The 17,343-nt window shown below is 41.8% G+C and overlaps 1 protein-coding gene across 9 annotated transcripts in view; it reads right to left on the bottom strand.

Moving 5' to 3' along the window:
* Nucleotides 1-17,343, bottom strand: part of DENND1A (DENN domain containing 1A) — an 810,600-nt gene that overhangs the window by 462,757 nt on the left and 330,500 nt on the right. For 7 of the 9 annotated variants that reach the window (XM_056541264.1, XM_056541257.1, XM_056541259.1 and 4 more), the window contains exons 6-7: nt 733-802; nt 105-185 (exon numbers count right to left, since the gene is read on the bottom strand). In XM_056541264.1, coding sequence (XP_056397239.1) covers nt 105-185; nt 733-802 — 151 coding nt within the window. Of the gene's footprint in view, nt 1-104; nt 186-732; nt 803-1,152; nt 1,344-1,399; nt 1,598-17,343 lie in introns of those variants that run through there. The other 2 variants (XM_056541262.1, XM_056541260.1) reach the window with 2 other exon arrangements.

Below are 17,343 nucleotides of genomic sequence, written 5' to 3'. Positions count from 1 at the left end.
GTGCGTGGCCACCTATAGACAGGTTAAATACTCAACCGTTCTAGAAAGTGTATAGATAGATAGAACTGACACAGTTTCTAAAAGGGCCAGCTAGGTAGTCTTACCACGCTCAGATGGACTTCAGTTCCAGGTTCTGGGATAGGCAGTCTGTAAAGTGTCTCCAAGAGTTCATTACGCTGGTTATCCTACAGAGAACATCACAAACATTAATATCGAGAAAACAATGCTATTTACTTAATGACTTTACGTTGATTCTAATAAAAATGCACATTTGCTGCTTAAATGGCTCTAAGTGTACGAGGGTTTTGCTTTGTGCCTTACTTAGGTGATGACTGCTTGTTGTAAGATAAATACAGTTACTGTCAAATTTCGTACATCATGACCATATTTGATCACACCTCCCGATTGCTGGAGTGTGTAAATGAGCTGCAGCATTTTAGACTGGCGATTATTAGTGTGATTGCAACTAAAAGTGCTATTAAATGCTAGAAATATTTCACATTAGAAGGGACAATCATAACACGAAATCGTAATTGTGTTAAATACTATTACTCTTACAACTGCTTCAAGTAAACAATTGCTAAACTATCACATGTGACATGTTTATATTCCTGATATATCACACTAATAGCCCCACCTAACATGTACTGTACAGTCAGTATTCTACAGATATGTAAATTGCCGTAGATTTCCTAGTCTTTATGTAGGTCGGGTAAGTTTTTACATAGATACCTGGTTTTTCAAAGAGTAATCCGCAGAGATGTTGAGCAACTTGTAAAAGACTTCAAACCATGGGAGGTAGCTGAAAAGAAGCAAAGATGGGAACAAGGTAAGTTTTAGGTTTTAAAATAAGAGTTAAAAAGACTCCATGTTACACATTTGCAGCACACTCTGTATAATTTTGTTCAAATAAGCAATTGCTTCTATACTATGAGACATTTACAAATATAGCAATGAAATATTCATTTTTTCTCACCATCAGTACAAGACCAGAAACCAGAAAGATTTCTATAATATCCAAAAATATTTTCCGTTGGAACAATCATTTCGACTGTACTTAACTGCAGAAAATATTTGACTGTTGAACAATAGTTCCCATCTACAAGCCTTCTTTTATTTTTAACAACTAGCATAAAACCCAGTTTTTCCTACCTAATCCTCGTGTGAGAGAAAAAGCAACATAAGAGGAAGCTCATGTTCTCATATCCCAACCCCATATTCCCTCCTTGTCCACATATCCCGACTTCCTTTTCCGTCCTCAGGTTGGGCTGAGATTTAAAGGGGTACTCCAGGGAACTAAACCCATAGCCCATCCTTTCCCTCTCACCAACCTATGTATTTGTCTAAATATCATTCATTAGCTATTTACAGCAGTTTTCCCCTTTCAACTGTCACTTACATGCAGGAAGTGTGAGGAAAAAGTCATCCAGCCAACTACTGTGTCTTGACAGGAGAGTGGGGGGCTAGGTCAGTGAGGGGTTTACACAGAGACAAGCACCAGTGATTCATGGCTTCACAGCCCCAGCTCCCCTCCCAGTTTCTTCTCTGTGTGCCATGAGAGAAGCTGAATGAAGATTGCTGTAGACCTTATCACTTCTTGCTGACATTCAAAGCATAACATGGTTTATTGCTGGAGGAAGAATGAAAAGACCTGTACAGTGTGTGAGCTGCAGTGTGAACATGCACACAGATAGTGAAAGCAATTGGCTGAAAGCCATTACACAAAGCTACACTAACTTCTGGGAGTTGTAGTCTGTGCTGCAAACAAGGAGACATTTTTTAGGAGACAACAGGGGCCACAGGAGCTGCCAAAACCACATGAATAACTACAGAAGACAAAGAACAGGTATTGTGGTGGCTTTTGGGCATTTTTTATTTTTCTTAACTTCCCCGGAGTACCCCTTTAATGAAGAGATTGTGGGCTGAAAATAGAAGGGGTAGCTTTGTTAAAGTGGGCGTGACTTGCAAGCCGGACGACGCAAAAAAAGGTTGAAAATAGATTGGGGTGTGGCTTTGCGGTAGGTGGTGAGGCTTGTGGGAGGGTGTGGCTTGAAATCTGGACTGACGTACTCACCTGGAGATGCAGAGCGGAGCTTGTGGAGTAAGGTGCCAGAGGTCCTATAGACCCCCACCCTCATGTAAGGTGGTAGTTTAGGGTTAATTTAACTATCCTTTATTTTAGTTGACATATCAGTAACATGTGTACCAAGTTTCATCACAATATCTTCAGCCTTTTGGAAGTTATGCTGAAACATACATTTTCCATAGACTTGCAAGGGACTTTAAACAAAAACAAAAAATTACACTCTCCAAGGAAAGCTATGATCTGAATTGTTTTAGACCTATATAGATCAATAGCAATCTGAATTATCTGACTCTGTTTTTGGGCTTAGGTGCCATATGCAGGAGGCCAGAGAGCTACATGTAGGTTGTAAAACGCTAGATGCAGCTTAGGTAGTCAGTCTTGGCACATTCTATAAGCCTTATTTTCCACTCATTTTGTGCAGCCACTAGTTGTCCCCTACATTATTAGAATTCAACAGGCAAATGTAAATAAAATAGCAGATTATGATATTCTGCCATCAGTTTCTTAAAAATTTGCGATACTTATTTACTAAGGTTTTTTTTTAACAGTATTTTGGTGGAAAAGTATCACAAACTGCTTTGCACAAAATGGTTTGACTTTTTTCGATATATTACTGGTTAGAAAGCTCCAATTAAATAAGATGGTCTAAAGTGTTCCCCTGTTGGGACCCCCAGCAATCAGTTCTAATCTGTGAGGAAACCTGTTAGTAAGACTAGGTTCACACTATGGAATCTCCTGGTGAAAAAATTTCAGCCAGAGATTGTAAGTACGGCGTGAGACAGCTAAATCAATCGGTGCTAGGACCGTGTATATATTTTCGTCCCCATAGACAGCAATGTAATCCAGGTGGATTCTGACAAAAGAAGATCATTCTTTGTGCTGCGGAATTTTAGCGGTAGAACATCCACCACTTAAATTCTGCAGTGTGCACCGTGCAGCGGAATACAACTGTAAGCAGTGGGATTCTGCTGCACCAGAATTTTTGGATGGAATTTTGAAACGGAATTCGATTCAGAAGTTCCGTAGTGTGAACCTAGCCTAAGAGTTCAGTTTCTCTGCAGTGCCAGCACAGGGGAAATTACGCATTACACAGTCCCCATTTAAATCATTGGGCTGCTTGTGTAACACAGGTCAAGCCAGGTCCTCCAGAGCAAGAGACTCTCTGTTTTCTAATTTTAAGATTTGAGAGTAGTGAATTTTTTGAACTAATAGATGACCCCTCTGCTAATTCAGGGTTTTATAAAGATGGATTTTGGAAAACTGGACAACCTCTTTAGCAAACTTAGAAATATATATTTAAAATGAAAGATAACAAAAATAATAAATAGCGACTAATTGGAAATCAGGTTCTGTGCAATTTCAGCTGATACGCCCCAAGCTAAACTGGATAATGGCTAATGACAAACTGACGGGCCTCTGGAATGATTCCCAACAGTCTTTTGAAGCTACCTTGGCAACCTTGGGTGGACTATCTGGGTAACCCTTCGTGAAGTTTCTGCCTTTGCACTTTTCCTCTCTTTCTCTCCCTTCTCTTTCTCCTTCCGGACCTATCTTCTCTCCCTTGTTTCACTATACGTGTTGTCTTTCCCTGTGTGTCTGTCTTTGCATTGGTCACAACCCGGTGTTACCGGGCTAATTGGTCTTGACATATATTGATTGATTTAGATAGTCGGGTCTCCTCCAAATAGCTCATCTTGTGACTATTGTTCAATCGGAGGAACCTTTATAAGTATCCCTAATCGGAAGCCACAACTGGCTTGCAACTTGGCGATCCGAGTTTATCAGACTTATGTTTACTGTATTGATAACTTACATATGGGAGTTTACATATGGGAGTTTTCTGTTGGCATAAAGTGCCTTAACTATGTTACATGTATTGTATACTTTATTCTTTACTGAAAACCTTAATAAAAACATTGAAACAGAAACAAAAATAATAAAATAAAATAAACAACCTTAGGAACTATTATACTTTGTAAGCTTCCCCTACATCTTAAGGCACTTAACACATTCAACACTCCAAAAATAGCTAATTTAAAGGGATCGTGTTGAAGTATATAAATGTAGTAGAGGTGTCCCACTGCAATGTGGATGCTAAACACAAAGAGTGGATTCTAAAATAGAGCTGAATAGATTTTTAAAGTCTTTACAAGATACCGCAATTCTGCCAACTGCAAGGGGATCTGTGCCCCCATGGCTAGGAGCTGAGCAGCTTGTAGTAATAAATGAAGTGAGATGCAATTTACGTGACAGATGAGTGAGCGGCACTAATGTTTGTCTGAAGCCTGCAAGTACTACTGTAAAATTTAAGTAGCTTATCAAAATATACTGATAAGCAACATAACTTTTCATGTTATATGACAACATTATCACTTGTGATAATACATTTCAATCAGCCAGGGCTGCCATGAACTGGATATTGCCGAGTGGAAAATGATTAGCAGTTTACACAAGGAGCACGGAGCAGGCACTGTGTAAACATTCGGGAAGGATTAGGCCGCAGAAAAGTCTCTGGCTATAAACAAACTTCTACAGAATTGCAGCAGCTGAAGGAGTACCAAGAAATCCTCTCAGTAAAAGGACTTGGAGAGCAAGATTAAGGACCATTTAGTAAACAGAAGGATTACACGACCCTTATCGCTGGAAGCTCCCCCTAGTTAGCTGAAAAGTGAGAGAACAGGGGGATCGTGGCTCCAAGAAAAATGGGAAATAGGCACTTGGAAGACAGAAGAAAGAAACGTTAACAGGCTTGACAAATTGTCGCACATACAGATTTTGGTTATTTTCTATATGGCAAATTAAAGGCGTTTCCAACATTAAAAACACTGTTGGCTTAGGCCAAGTTCACACGACCATTGAGCTCTGCTCTGACCTGTTCAGGGTCCATTAATTTTTTATATTTATTTTGCACCCTTAATGGGTTGGAGCAAAACTGACACCGCCAGGTTCCAACTGATCCTATTGACTTAAATGGGGTCCGTCAGATGTCCAGTATTTTAGAGGTCTTTTTTTTAAGCTGAGAAAACATGCAGACAAAACATGCAGACATGCAGTATCTATTTTCCACTCATCTCCCATCTTTGTGATAGTTAGAGCAACAGAGCTCCCTTTCCATAGTGCACCATGGCTGTGCGAACTTAGCCTAATCCTTAGCACAGGCATTCAATATCTCAATCGGTTAGTAGAAGTCCTGAGGTCGGACTCAAACTATCGGAATGAAGGGACTCTGAACATTGAAATTGAGAATATTGAGTAAGAATCTCATTAGAAACATGAACTGATGAGAGCACTGACGTCAGCGCCGCTTATGAATATTCATCCCCCCTCCCTCCAGTTCTCCCTCTCTTTGCCGCTCGTAACTGGGGGGGGGGGGGGGTGAATATTCATAAGCGGCGCTGACGTCAGTGCCAGTTAAGCGCCGAAGCCCCGCCCGTGCCAATTACAGGAAGATTTCAACAGATAATAAAACTACAATTGTGGGAGAACAGCGGCGCAGATCCGGACAAGGTAGGGCTCATTTTAATCAGCATCTCCCGCACTATCCACTAGTACCTGTGGATAGTGCGGGAGAAAGCAAGTGACAGAAAGTCCCTACAGATGTTGTATATTTGATTTTGGCAAACGCTAAATGGTCAATAAAATACTCTACCTCTTTAGCATTTAGATAGTATTTATATGTGTAAGATATACCACACTGCAAAAAGCATTGGTCACTAACAGAATCATAGGAGGCTTTACAGGAACATGTGCCACCACAGATGGGACAACATTTCTGTGTCATGTCAGGCTAGATAGCGGTGTAATATCACAAGGATATGTCATCAAAGTCCTACTGGAGCAGGTCCAACAGCAAGCCGATTGCTAGATCAAAGTGACAGTGGTGCTAGGAAAGAGCTGAACCTCTACTCCTTCAGTCGGCAATATTTGTCATCATGGTAGACTCAATACTTTCACAGGCAAACCATACACCTGGCCAGAAAAAATATGTGGAGATGAAATTGCACATTTTTGTTCTAGTGATCACCTGGGGTAACAGCTCTACAACCGCTTTAAAGAGTACCAAATCTACAAATAACTGAGACATACAGTCAGAATTAATCCAAGTGTGACCATCGTTATTACTCAAGTAAAAGTTACATTAAAAACATACAGAAATCATCAGTGGATGGGGTGGTACACCAGAGGACAAGGACACAAATTAATTAATAAAATACCAACATAGCGCATGGTAAAATGTATAAACCTACATTATATGGTCAATGAACAACAGGAAACAATGGCTGTAACTGCAATAAATAAAGTGGTAACCCAAAAAATATATTTCTCTACATTCCGTAAACAAAGTGCGGGAGCACACTATAGTAATATTACAAACAGCATTACCAATGAAAAAATATATAAACATAATAAATAATAAACAAAAAACTGATGACGGTATACGTAAAGTGCAAAGGCTGTGTCAATTATTAAAGGGGTACTCCGCTGCTCAGCGTTTGGAACAAACTGTTCCGAACGCTGGAGCCGGCAGCTCGTGACGTCATAGCCTGCCCCCTCATGACAGCTGTCACGCCCCCTCCCATAAACTTGCATTGAGGGGGTGGGGGCATAACATCATGAGGGGGCAGGGCTATGACATAATGAGCTCCCAGTGCCGAACAGTTTGTTCCAAACGGTGAGCAGCGGAGTAACCCTTTAACATCTGTAATATTGCAAAGGTAGCAATACAGTGAATAACAAACCAAAGTACTAGGGTCAAATAATAGAAATATAAACCCATAAGTGTCATGTCCCAGGGATTCTGACAGCCCCCATTTAACTTCTTCTGGGGGGGATTCTGTTTTCAGTATCATGGCTATATTTAACTGCTGAGACCATGCTGACCAGGTGCTTCAGTTCTAGAGCTAGGTGCGAGTCCAAGAGGTAGGACTTGCATATATGAAGCATTTGTAGCATATGCCATAATTGTCTCTGATGAGCCATTCTCTGACATCGAGATCAACCTGTTCAGGACGCCGGGCGTATGCATATGCCCTGCATCCCGAGTCCTTAAGGACATGGGGCGTATTCCGTGGGAATTCCGGTCCCCACCACTAGCCGGTTGGGAGCCGGACCGGAATGCCTGCTGAAATCATTCAGCAGGCACCCCGGCAAATCGCCCAGGGGGGTCCTGAGACCTCCCCCCCCCCCCCCCCATGTCGACGATCGCAGAAAATCGAATGTCAATTCGGACATGCGATTTTCTGCTATTACGGACTGATCAGGTCTCTGGTGACCCAATCACCCGGAAAATAGGGATGATCGGAGCCGTCAGAGACAGCCCCGATCATCCTGAGGGCTAAGAGTGAGGTCGCAGTGCTGCGATCTCCTCCTATCCCCTGCCATTGGTCAGAACTGATTCTGACCAATGGCAGAGCAGGAGAGTGGGTAGACCCCCCGTTCTGCCCACCCCTGGATGTCGAGGGGAACATGGACAGAAGATGGAGGCCGGGTACCTGCAAAGAAGATGCCTAGGGACCCCGGATCTTCGCTTGAGACTGCTGGATCCCGGCTCAGGTAGGGAAGTGCTGGTGTGGGGGGGGGGGGTAGTGAAAGTAAAGTGATCTTTACTGTGGCAACCACTAGGAAGGGCATGCTGGGAGTTGTAGTTTTGCAACATCTGGAGGGTTACAGAGGTTCACAGTTTGGAGACCAGTGTTACAGTGGTGCCCAAAAGGTAGCCCTCCAGATGTTGCCAAACTACAACTCGGCATGCTGGGAGTTGTAGTTCTGTAACATCTGTCCCTTCAGATTTAGCAATTTTCATGAAATTTTTGAAAATTGCTGCTCTACTTTGAAGCCCTCGAATTTTTTCAAAAAGCAAAAATATGTCCATTTTATGATGCCAACATAAAGTGGACATATTGTGTTTGTGAAGAAAAATAAAATGTATTGGGAATATCCATTTTCCTTACAAGTAGAGAGCTTCAAAGTTAGAAAAATGCAACATTTTCAAAATTTTCCACCACCAAAATAAAGTAGAATCAGAATATTTGGTAAAAGCGTTTTCGCGTTATTAATTCGTAAAGCAATGGTGGTCAGAATTGCGAAAAAGGGCTCAGTCCTTAAGGTGAAAAAGGGCTCAGTCCTTAAGGTGAAAAAGGGCTGTGTCCTTAAGCGGTTAAATAAATATTCTTATTTACTTTTCAGAACCTTAACAACACAAAGGTGATTTAAAGGAGCATGTTATCCCATTCACCACCAATATAGAGGGAAGTTTGGGCAGTATGGTAGAAAAGTGCTCATTGGCATGGTATCAGGTGCTGCTAGTTCTGGAAACAAAGAATCCCCCTAAAGGGATATTCTTCCAGGGTAAATATTTTATTTATATCTTGTTCTATTTTAATTGTAGAAGAACATTCTGCTGGTTTCCAAAGCAATTAATGCCCAATGCCAAAGCACAGAACATTTTTTTTTTTTTTACCATACTGCCAATTTACAACCTTATGCCAGTATTAGGACACTGAGGCACTTCATTCGGTGAAGCAGATTTAGCACCGGCAAAAGCTGCTGCTGTGACACGGCACAACCTAGACATTAAGAAAACTCGGCAGAACAGTAGCCCTAATATTTAACCTCTTCCTGACAATGGTTGTCAATTGGCTGTCAATTCCCAATGGTCACAAAGAGCGCTGAGCGTATAATACCATTAAATTATGGAGCTGATATTCCAGCAGTTTCCGGTTATAGTCTCATAGGCTCACCAAAGCTCAATCTATGCGCTAAAGCGAAAGCCTCAGGTCACTTCTTAAGAAGCACCAGTGACCTTGGGTAAAATGCATTATTTATTTCCCAGTGCACAATATCTATATATCCTGCATATAGTTTATTCTATCTTAGACTTACAACCCTGTCACGTGAAGGAGATTGATATTTCACTGTCTGGACTGACTATTCTGAATAGTGGCAAATAAAAGAGATGCTGTACAAATAAGGACCCCCCCCCCCCCCTATTGTGGTTTGGGCTGTAATTCTCCATGTTTTATATCTTGTGTTGCATAGGACTGCAGGAAGACTTATAGCTCTGCATCTGGAAGTCTATTATTTTTTCAAAGGGTAGAATAGATAAATGACCTTAAAAGGGATATGTTGGTTTAGAATAATATAGCTGATGTCTTCCAAAAACAGTGCCATACCTGTCCGCAGCTTGTGTGCTGTATTGCAAGTCGGCTCTGTTCACTTCAATGGAAATGGGCTTCAATACCAGACACAACCTAAGGAGTGGCGCTGTTTCTAGAAGATTAACCCCACATAAATCCTACACTCTTGCAGGTGGCTAAACTTATACAGTGAAACAATATACAGTGAAACCTCCTGAAAAGACCGCCTCCAATGTAAACCACTTTTTTCTGACCAATTTTTCTCCCACTACAGGCTACGAAAACTGCTTCTCTATAAGCAGAACACCCCTTTATCCAACCACTTTATTTTGAGCAATGTTTTCAGCTGGTTCATAAACCATGTGGCAGCAGATCACCACTGTACTGCATCACCAGACCCGGAGGGGGCGCTTTAAAGCCTAAAGTCAAAAAGGGACCCAATTAAAAGCGGTATTACAGTGTAAAAAAATTGGTTGTATGTTGCTGTACCTAATTTAAAAAAAAAAAAGTGATACTTACCCACCCACCTGTGCACCGGCTGCACAGTCCACACTTTATTTTTTTTTATTTTTTTTTTTTTGGTATAACAAAGTATATTTGTTATTCTTCTGGCAGCATCCGTGTGGAACATATATTACTGTAGTGATACTCTGAGGACTATATAATGTAGTAAGGAGAGGTAGAGGAGAGCACTATTGAAAATAAACCATACAAGCCAAGAAAAGGATATTGGATTGGAGGTAGGTACAGGTCCAACGAGGTAAATGACACCTGTGGAGTGCATGCGATAAAGAGGCAGTAACTGGAAATAGTACTTGAAGAACAAAAGCATGCACTCACCGCAGAGAATGTGTCTAAACGTCCGGAGTCCCGGGGGAGCATCAGGTGGATACCGAAGCACTCAGAGGCTACGCCGGTTGTTTCACGCGACTGTGCGCACTTCTTCCGGCCTCAGGCCGGAAGAAGCGCGCACAGCCGCGTGAAACGACCGGCGTAGTCTCTGCAGGTTTCCGGTCGCTTCACGCGACACGCCTCAGGACGGAAAAAGCGCGCACAGTCGCGTGAAGCAACTGCCATAGCCTCTGCAGGTTTCCGGTCGTTTCACGCGACATGCCTCAGGCGGGAAGAAGCGCGCACAGTTGCGTGAAACGACTGCCGTAGCCTCTGCAGGTTTCCGGTCGTTTCACGCGACACACCTCAGGCCGAAAGAAGCGCGCACAGTCGCGTGAAACGACCAGCGTAGCCTCTGAGCGCTTCGGTATTCGGACGTTTAGAAACATTCTCTGCGGTGAGTGCATGCTTTTTGTTCTTCAAGTATTCTACTCTGAGGACTCTCTGCACACAATGGAAAATCTGCAGCGCAGCATATCCATTTACGCGTAGGTCCCCTTAGAGAGGACACCTTCCTTTGTCAGTGAATATAGTGTAAAAATGGAAAAAAAAAATCCCAACTAAATATTAAAATGCCTAAAATCCCTAAAGAGTGCATAAAAAAAAAATGAAAAAAAATAAAACACTTAAGCTACTTCTGACTCCATAGTTTATGGCTATTTTTAACATCTTGGGTTGAAGTCATCTAGGAATATTACACAGGCCGTTCTCTTTCAATCACTAGTTATTGGATAGATGACTTTAGCATTGATGAAATACAACATCGTCTATGGATTCTGGAGAAGGATATAAAAGTTTGCTGTAACAGGATTATTCTGCCAAGCTGTTCTTTGATATGGTGTTATCTGGAAGTCATTATTATTTAGGCACGTGATGTGATCCACGACAGGTAGAGAGTAAAATACATACAGATTTTGGCCGAGCGCTGCATGTTGTATTCACTGGCTGCGATTCAAAAAAACACAGAACAGTAATAAAAATGGGCGCAGAGAACATCTCAATATTACTAAAACCCATAATGTAGGTATGTTGTGTATATTAAGGGATTTAGCCAAACAACAACACGGCAAACATTAAGCGCCGTATGTAGGTCCCGGGGGTACCAATCTATAGCCAAAAACAAAGAGACCCACAATACTAATAATATTTCAAAAAGTATGACAATCTTTATTAGACAAAATAAAACAAACAATTAAAAATGATTAAAAGGCAGAGGATAACCTTAGGCAGGAGACAACAAGTGCCAGTGAATCTGGTATGGGTAATGTCGGTATTCAGTCGAGAGCATATACAATATAAAACTGACACGGCTGCAAACCCTTAATATAATACAATATAGATATAACATCTAACATACATCAGTATAACATAGGGAGCAGCAATGCAGTATGACAAACAGAAATAGGGACCCAAAATTAGTAATACCTAAAGAGACTACCTGTCACACGCCCCCTGATGAAGCCCATACGCGAAACGTGCGTTGGGGTGTTGGTGCTTGGTGTTCCTGGCTTGTGGGTATATGACAGGTAGTCTCTTTAGGTATTACTAATTTTGGGTCCCTATTTCTGTTTGTCATACTGCATTGCTGCTCCCTATGTTATACTGATGTATGTTAGATGTTATATCTATATTGTATTATATTAAGGGTTTGCAGCCGTGTCAGTTTTATATTGTATATGCTCTCGACTGAATACCTACCGTACATTACCCATACCAGATTCACTGGCACTTGTTGTCTCCTGCCTAAGGTTATCCTCTGCCTTTTAATCATTTTTAATTGTTTGTTTTATTTTGTCTAATAAAGATTGCCATACTTTTTGAAATATTATTAGTATTGTGGGTCTCTTTGTTTTTGGCTATAGTATATTAAGGGATGCAGAACATCTCCTTGCATCACAGTGATCACACAACTCAAGGTGCTACAATGCAGTGTTTACAATGTATGCGCGGTGTGTGCATTGCCTGTGTTAGGTCTAATGATGGCAGTGTTGAGGTACGTGAAGCTGACGTTTCCTGTCTGTTCTAAGGCAGAGACATAACAAGAAGTTTCATTCGCTTATTAACTCTTTAGATTCATTAAGAAAGGTGTCGGAGGAATCCATCACAATGACTGCATGTATTTGCAGAATCAGATTAGCGGTGAGTGAGTCTAAGCGAATATTCACACTAGGTGGATTTGTTGCATTTATTTCTTTGTGCAAGAATTTATTTTTATTTCCGCTGCATCTGCACGATTTTTTTTTAAATTTTTTTTTTTAAGCCCTATTCAGATAGAGAACTCAACCGCCCAAAATCTGCATTGTGTGAATATAACCCTGGTATGTATAAATTTGACACTGTTCTAAAGCGTTAACTTTTTAGTCCTATACAGCACTGCATGTTTGACAAAGTTAACTCCTTTATTAGCAAGAACTCGGTACTAGGACTGAAAATATAAAGCACTACTGCAATGCTCTTCAACCTGCGGACCTCCAGATGTTGCAAAACTACAACTCCCAGCATGCCCGGACAGCCGTTGGCTGTCCGGGCATGCTGGGAATTGTAGTTTTGCAACATCTGGAGGTCCGCAGGTTGAAGACCACTGCACTACTGTGTTAAGAACTAGAGATGAGCGAATTTACAGTAAATTTTATTTGTCACGAACTTCTCGGCTCGGCGGTTGATGACTTATCCTGCATAAATTAGTTCAGCTTTCAAGTGCTCCGGTGGGCTGGAAAAGGTGGATACAGTCCTAGGAAAGAGTCTCCTAGGACTGTATCCACCTTTTCCAGCCCATTTATGAACTCATTTATGCAGGAAAAGTCATCAACTGCCGAGCCGAGAAGTTCGTGACGAATCAAATTTACTGTAAATTCGCTCATCTCTATTAAGAACTTAAAGACCTCAGAATCCAAATGTGAATGATACATGGGGGAGTCATATATGCTGATCAGCCATAACAATAAAACCACTGACAAAGAGATTGACTACAATAATAATACTACTTTATATGGCGTACACAGGTTCCGCAGCACTGTACACAGTTCACTCAAATTGGTCCCTGTCCCCATTGGGGCTCACAATCTAAATTTACCAATCAGTATAGTCATAATATGGATGATCTCATGACTGTCACCTGTGAAGGTGTGGAGGGGGATATATAAAGCAGCATATTTGATGTGTTGGAAGCAGTAAAAATGCCTAAGGATCTGATGACTTGGGACGACTGACATGGAAAAGGACTTAGGGGTCTTAGTTAATAGTAAATTTAGCTGTAGTGACCAGTGTCGGGCACCTGCTGCCAAGGCAAATAAAATCATAGGGTGCATCAATAGGGGCATAGATGCCCACAACAAGGAAATAATTCTACCGCTGTACAAATCACTAGTCAGACCACACATAGAATACTGTGTACAGTACTGGGCACCAGTGTACAAGAAAGATGTAGTGGAGCTGGAGACGGTTCAAAGACGGGCAACCAGGGTAATACGGGGAATGGGAGGACTACAGTACCCAGAAAAATCATCCTCTACATCTTGAGGAAAGAAGGTTTCTACATCAGCACAGATGGGGGTTCTTTACTGTAAGAGCAGCGAGACTGTGGAATTCTCTGTCTGAAGAGGTGGTCATGGTGAACCATGGTAAAATAGTTCAAAAGGGGTCTGGATGCATTTTTGGAGAGTAAAAATATCACTGGTTATGTATAGAGATGAGCGAACTTACAGTAAATTTGATTAGTCACAAACTTCTCGGCTCGGCAGTTGATGGCTTATCCTGCATAAATTAGTTCAGCTTTCAGGTGCTCCCGTGGGCTGGAAAAGGTGGATACAGTCCTAGGAGACTCTTTCCTAGGACTGTATCCACCTTTTCCAGCCCACGGGAGCACCTGAAAGCTGAACTAATGTATGCAGGATAAGTCATCAACTGCCGAGCCGAGAAGTTTGTGACGAATCAAATTTACTGTAAGTTCGCTCATCTCTAGTTATGTATACTAGATTAATAGGGACAGAAGGTTGATCCAGGGATCTATTCTGACTGCAATATTTGCAGTCGGGTTGAGGGTTTGTATGAGTTTTTATTTTATTTTTTGCCTTCCTCTGAATCAACTCAGTAGGGACTCATTAGGGATATAGGTTGAACTTGGTGGACTCTGGTCTTTATTCAACCTTATGAACTATATTACTATGTTTGACAAGGGATGAAATGTGATTGGCTAGATGACTGAGACAAAGTATCTCCAAATGGGATGTCTGGTAGGGTGTTCCTGGTATACAGTGATCAGTGGCTACTAAAAGTGGTACATGAAGGGACAACTGAAAAACTGTCAAAAATGCTTAGCGATATGTGTGGAGAGAGGAGGCTAGCCCACCTGGTCCAGTCCCATAGAGGCACTACTGTAGCACATGTAGCATAGTAATAGTTTGCTATGATAGAAAGATGTCACAACACTAAATGCACTGCAGACTGCTGTATATAAGGCTACATAGCTGCAGACCAATAAGGCTATGTTCACACGGCAGAATTTCTGCACAGAATTCTGCATGAATTTATAGCCAATCCACTACAATGAAATTCCTGCAGCGGTAATTTTACATCAGAAATTCTGATGTGTGAATGGAACAGCGAAATCCCATTAAAGTGTATTGGCTGTTAATTCATGCAGAATTTTCATGTAGAAATTCTATGCAGAAATTCCGGTGTGTGACCATAGCCTAATGCCGCATTCACACAGTGGAAATTCTGCATGAAGTTTCCGCACGGAATTCTGCCTAAATTTATTGCCCATTCACTTTAAAGGGATTCCGCACTGTCATTCACATAGCAGAATATCCGCAATACTACTACTCCCATCATTGAACAGACTCGTTTTCATGATAGGAGTAGTAGTCCCCTGGCTGCGGGAGTCTGCGGGCCGCTGGGGAGACTACTGTTGTGCTGTTACTACTACTCCCATTATGGAACAGAGTCTGTTCCATGTTGGGAGCAGTAGTAGTACCGCAGTAGCACTGCAGGAGTCCAGGGAGGCTGTGGAGTAGTCCCGGTAGCGTGACTGCCGTTATGAAGATAGCGGGAGAAAAATTTGTGCTTGCACAGTCTTTTTCTCCCGCTATCTGTGGCCGCAATAATGGGAGTTATAACAGACATTAGAGGAATCCCATTCAAGTGAATGGGATCCTCTTTGCCCGTTATAACTCCCGTTATACTCCATTACAATAACGGACGTTAATGGCTCGCAGAGTTGAAGAAGAAAAGAGAGCCATTAACGTCCATTTGTAACGGAGCTATTACACAGTGTGAAAGGAACCAAACTGAGATGTGGAATCATGTAGAATCTGTGCAAACATTTCTGCACAAATTTTGCATGTGTTCAAAATCTGCAAAATTCTGTACCGAACCAATGCGGAGGCAGAATTCATGCAGATGGACAGAATTTTCGCCATGTGAACGCGGCTGGTTTCACAGGGCAGATCAGCATGAATTTATAGCCAATACACTTCAATGGGATTCGGCTGTCCCATTCACACATCAGAATTTCTGCTGCAGGAATCCGACTGAAGTATACTGGCTATAAATTCATGCAGAAATCAGTGCAGAAATGCTGCCATGTGAAACAGTCCTAAGAGTAGCCATGCTAAAACATATTATTCACCAGCAGAAGAACCTGAGTAAGTGAACATCAAAACTGGTGCAGGGAACCAATGGATGAAGATGGCCAGGCACCTCCGTGTCCCTTATTTGGAGATGATGCTAGTGACCTCTTTCAGCAGGATAATGCCCTGGCTATGCTTCAAAAAGGAATTAACACTGAATGAATAAAAGGAAAAAAGTCTATTTATTTGGCCACACCTCACAACCTATAGGACTTAAAGGATCTGGTGCCAACAACTTGGATGGAGAGTCCATTCCTGGACCAATCAACGCTGTCAGGGGGAGCTTCAAAGTCTTAGGCAGGTGGTCTAATGTTATAGCTGTGTCTTTTGTGCACTATGAACAGATTCTCACTACTGTATGTATGTAGATGCAGTTAACTTTACTACATTACGCTTGATTGACACTCATTTTTCAGGTCTCTGTGGTTCAGACAGAGGAGAATGGATACATTAAATATGTTTATTTTAAACAGATTTGTAAATTACTTCTATTAAAAATCTTAATCCTTTCAGTACTTATGAGCTTCTGAAGTTGAGTTGTTCTTTTCTGTCTAAGTGCTCTCTGTTGACATGTGTCTCGGGAACCTCCCAGTTTAGAAGAGGTTTGCTATGAGGATTTGCTTCTAAACTGGGCATTTCCAAGGAGGCCGGAAGAAGGACGTTCCTACATCCGAAACTGCCGGCGTAGCCTCTGAGCGCCCCTTACCGTCCTCGTCTATGCCGCTGTGATCCCGGACCTTGGGCCTGCAGCTGTTTACCTGCGGTGAGTGCACCCTACCCTTTTCCATTGTATAATTTACAAATCTGTTTAACTTTCTGGAGCCAGTTGATATATATATAAAAAAAGATTTTTCCTGGATAACCCCTTTAAAACTCCTGCCATCCCCACTGCCTGCTTCATTGTTTACTAGGCACAGGGTCTGACAGTCAGGGATTTTTTTTCGCAGTTGCACCTGGTACTGCAGCTCCATCCCATACAAGTGGCACATCCCTAGCAGCTGAGTGGGCAGGAGGAATGACCTGATGTATTATAGTCATGACTCCTTTACCTATGCAGAAGGTCAGGTAACCCATCCTAGCCCCATGCAGACTGCAATGACATGGTTTACCATAAGGAGAACCTGTGGTTAGTAAAAAAAAAAAAAAAATACGAGTACCGAAGTTTATAATTGGAGTATATTAGTAAGGTGCTTTATAGGTGCCCTTTATAGGTGCCCTGATTCCAACAGTGTTTTTACTTTCTTGCTCTATCCCACCGTTCCTGAAAAGTGGGATAGAGAAAAGTTTTACTATTTAATAGTACTATCTGTATTTTTTTCCTAAATAGTCAGATGGGTGGGAACTTTGTTGCAAAATGGGTGTGAATACTAGACTCATGGGTATAATCAGAAGGATTCTTATAGGCACCAGTTTCACCATGATTTTGTGCACCCTCAGCCTCCTATTCACACCCCCTTATCCTAGTACTTACACCCCATTTTGCAACAAAGTACGCAACCATCGAAATATTCTGTTAAAAGTACATATAGTCGAGAGTTGGTGGCACGTCTGAAGGGGGCCTGGCTGCCCTGGCTCTGCATCAATCATAATGGAAAAGGGA

This window comes from Hyla sarda, chromosome 9, assembly GCF_029499605.1.
Source record: "Hyla sarda isolate aHylSar1 chromosome 9, aHylSar1.hap1, whole genome shotgun sequence".
NCBI classification, from domain to species: Eukaryota; Metazoa; Chordata; class Amphibia; order Anura; family Hylidae; genus Hyla; species Hyla sarda.
The sequence above is the reverse complement of the archived record's forward strand: the minus strand, read 5'-3'. Positions and strand labels throughout refer to the sequence as shown.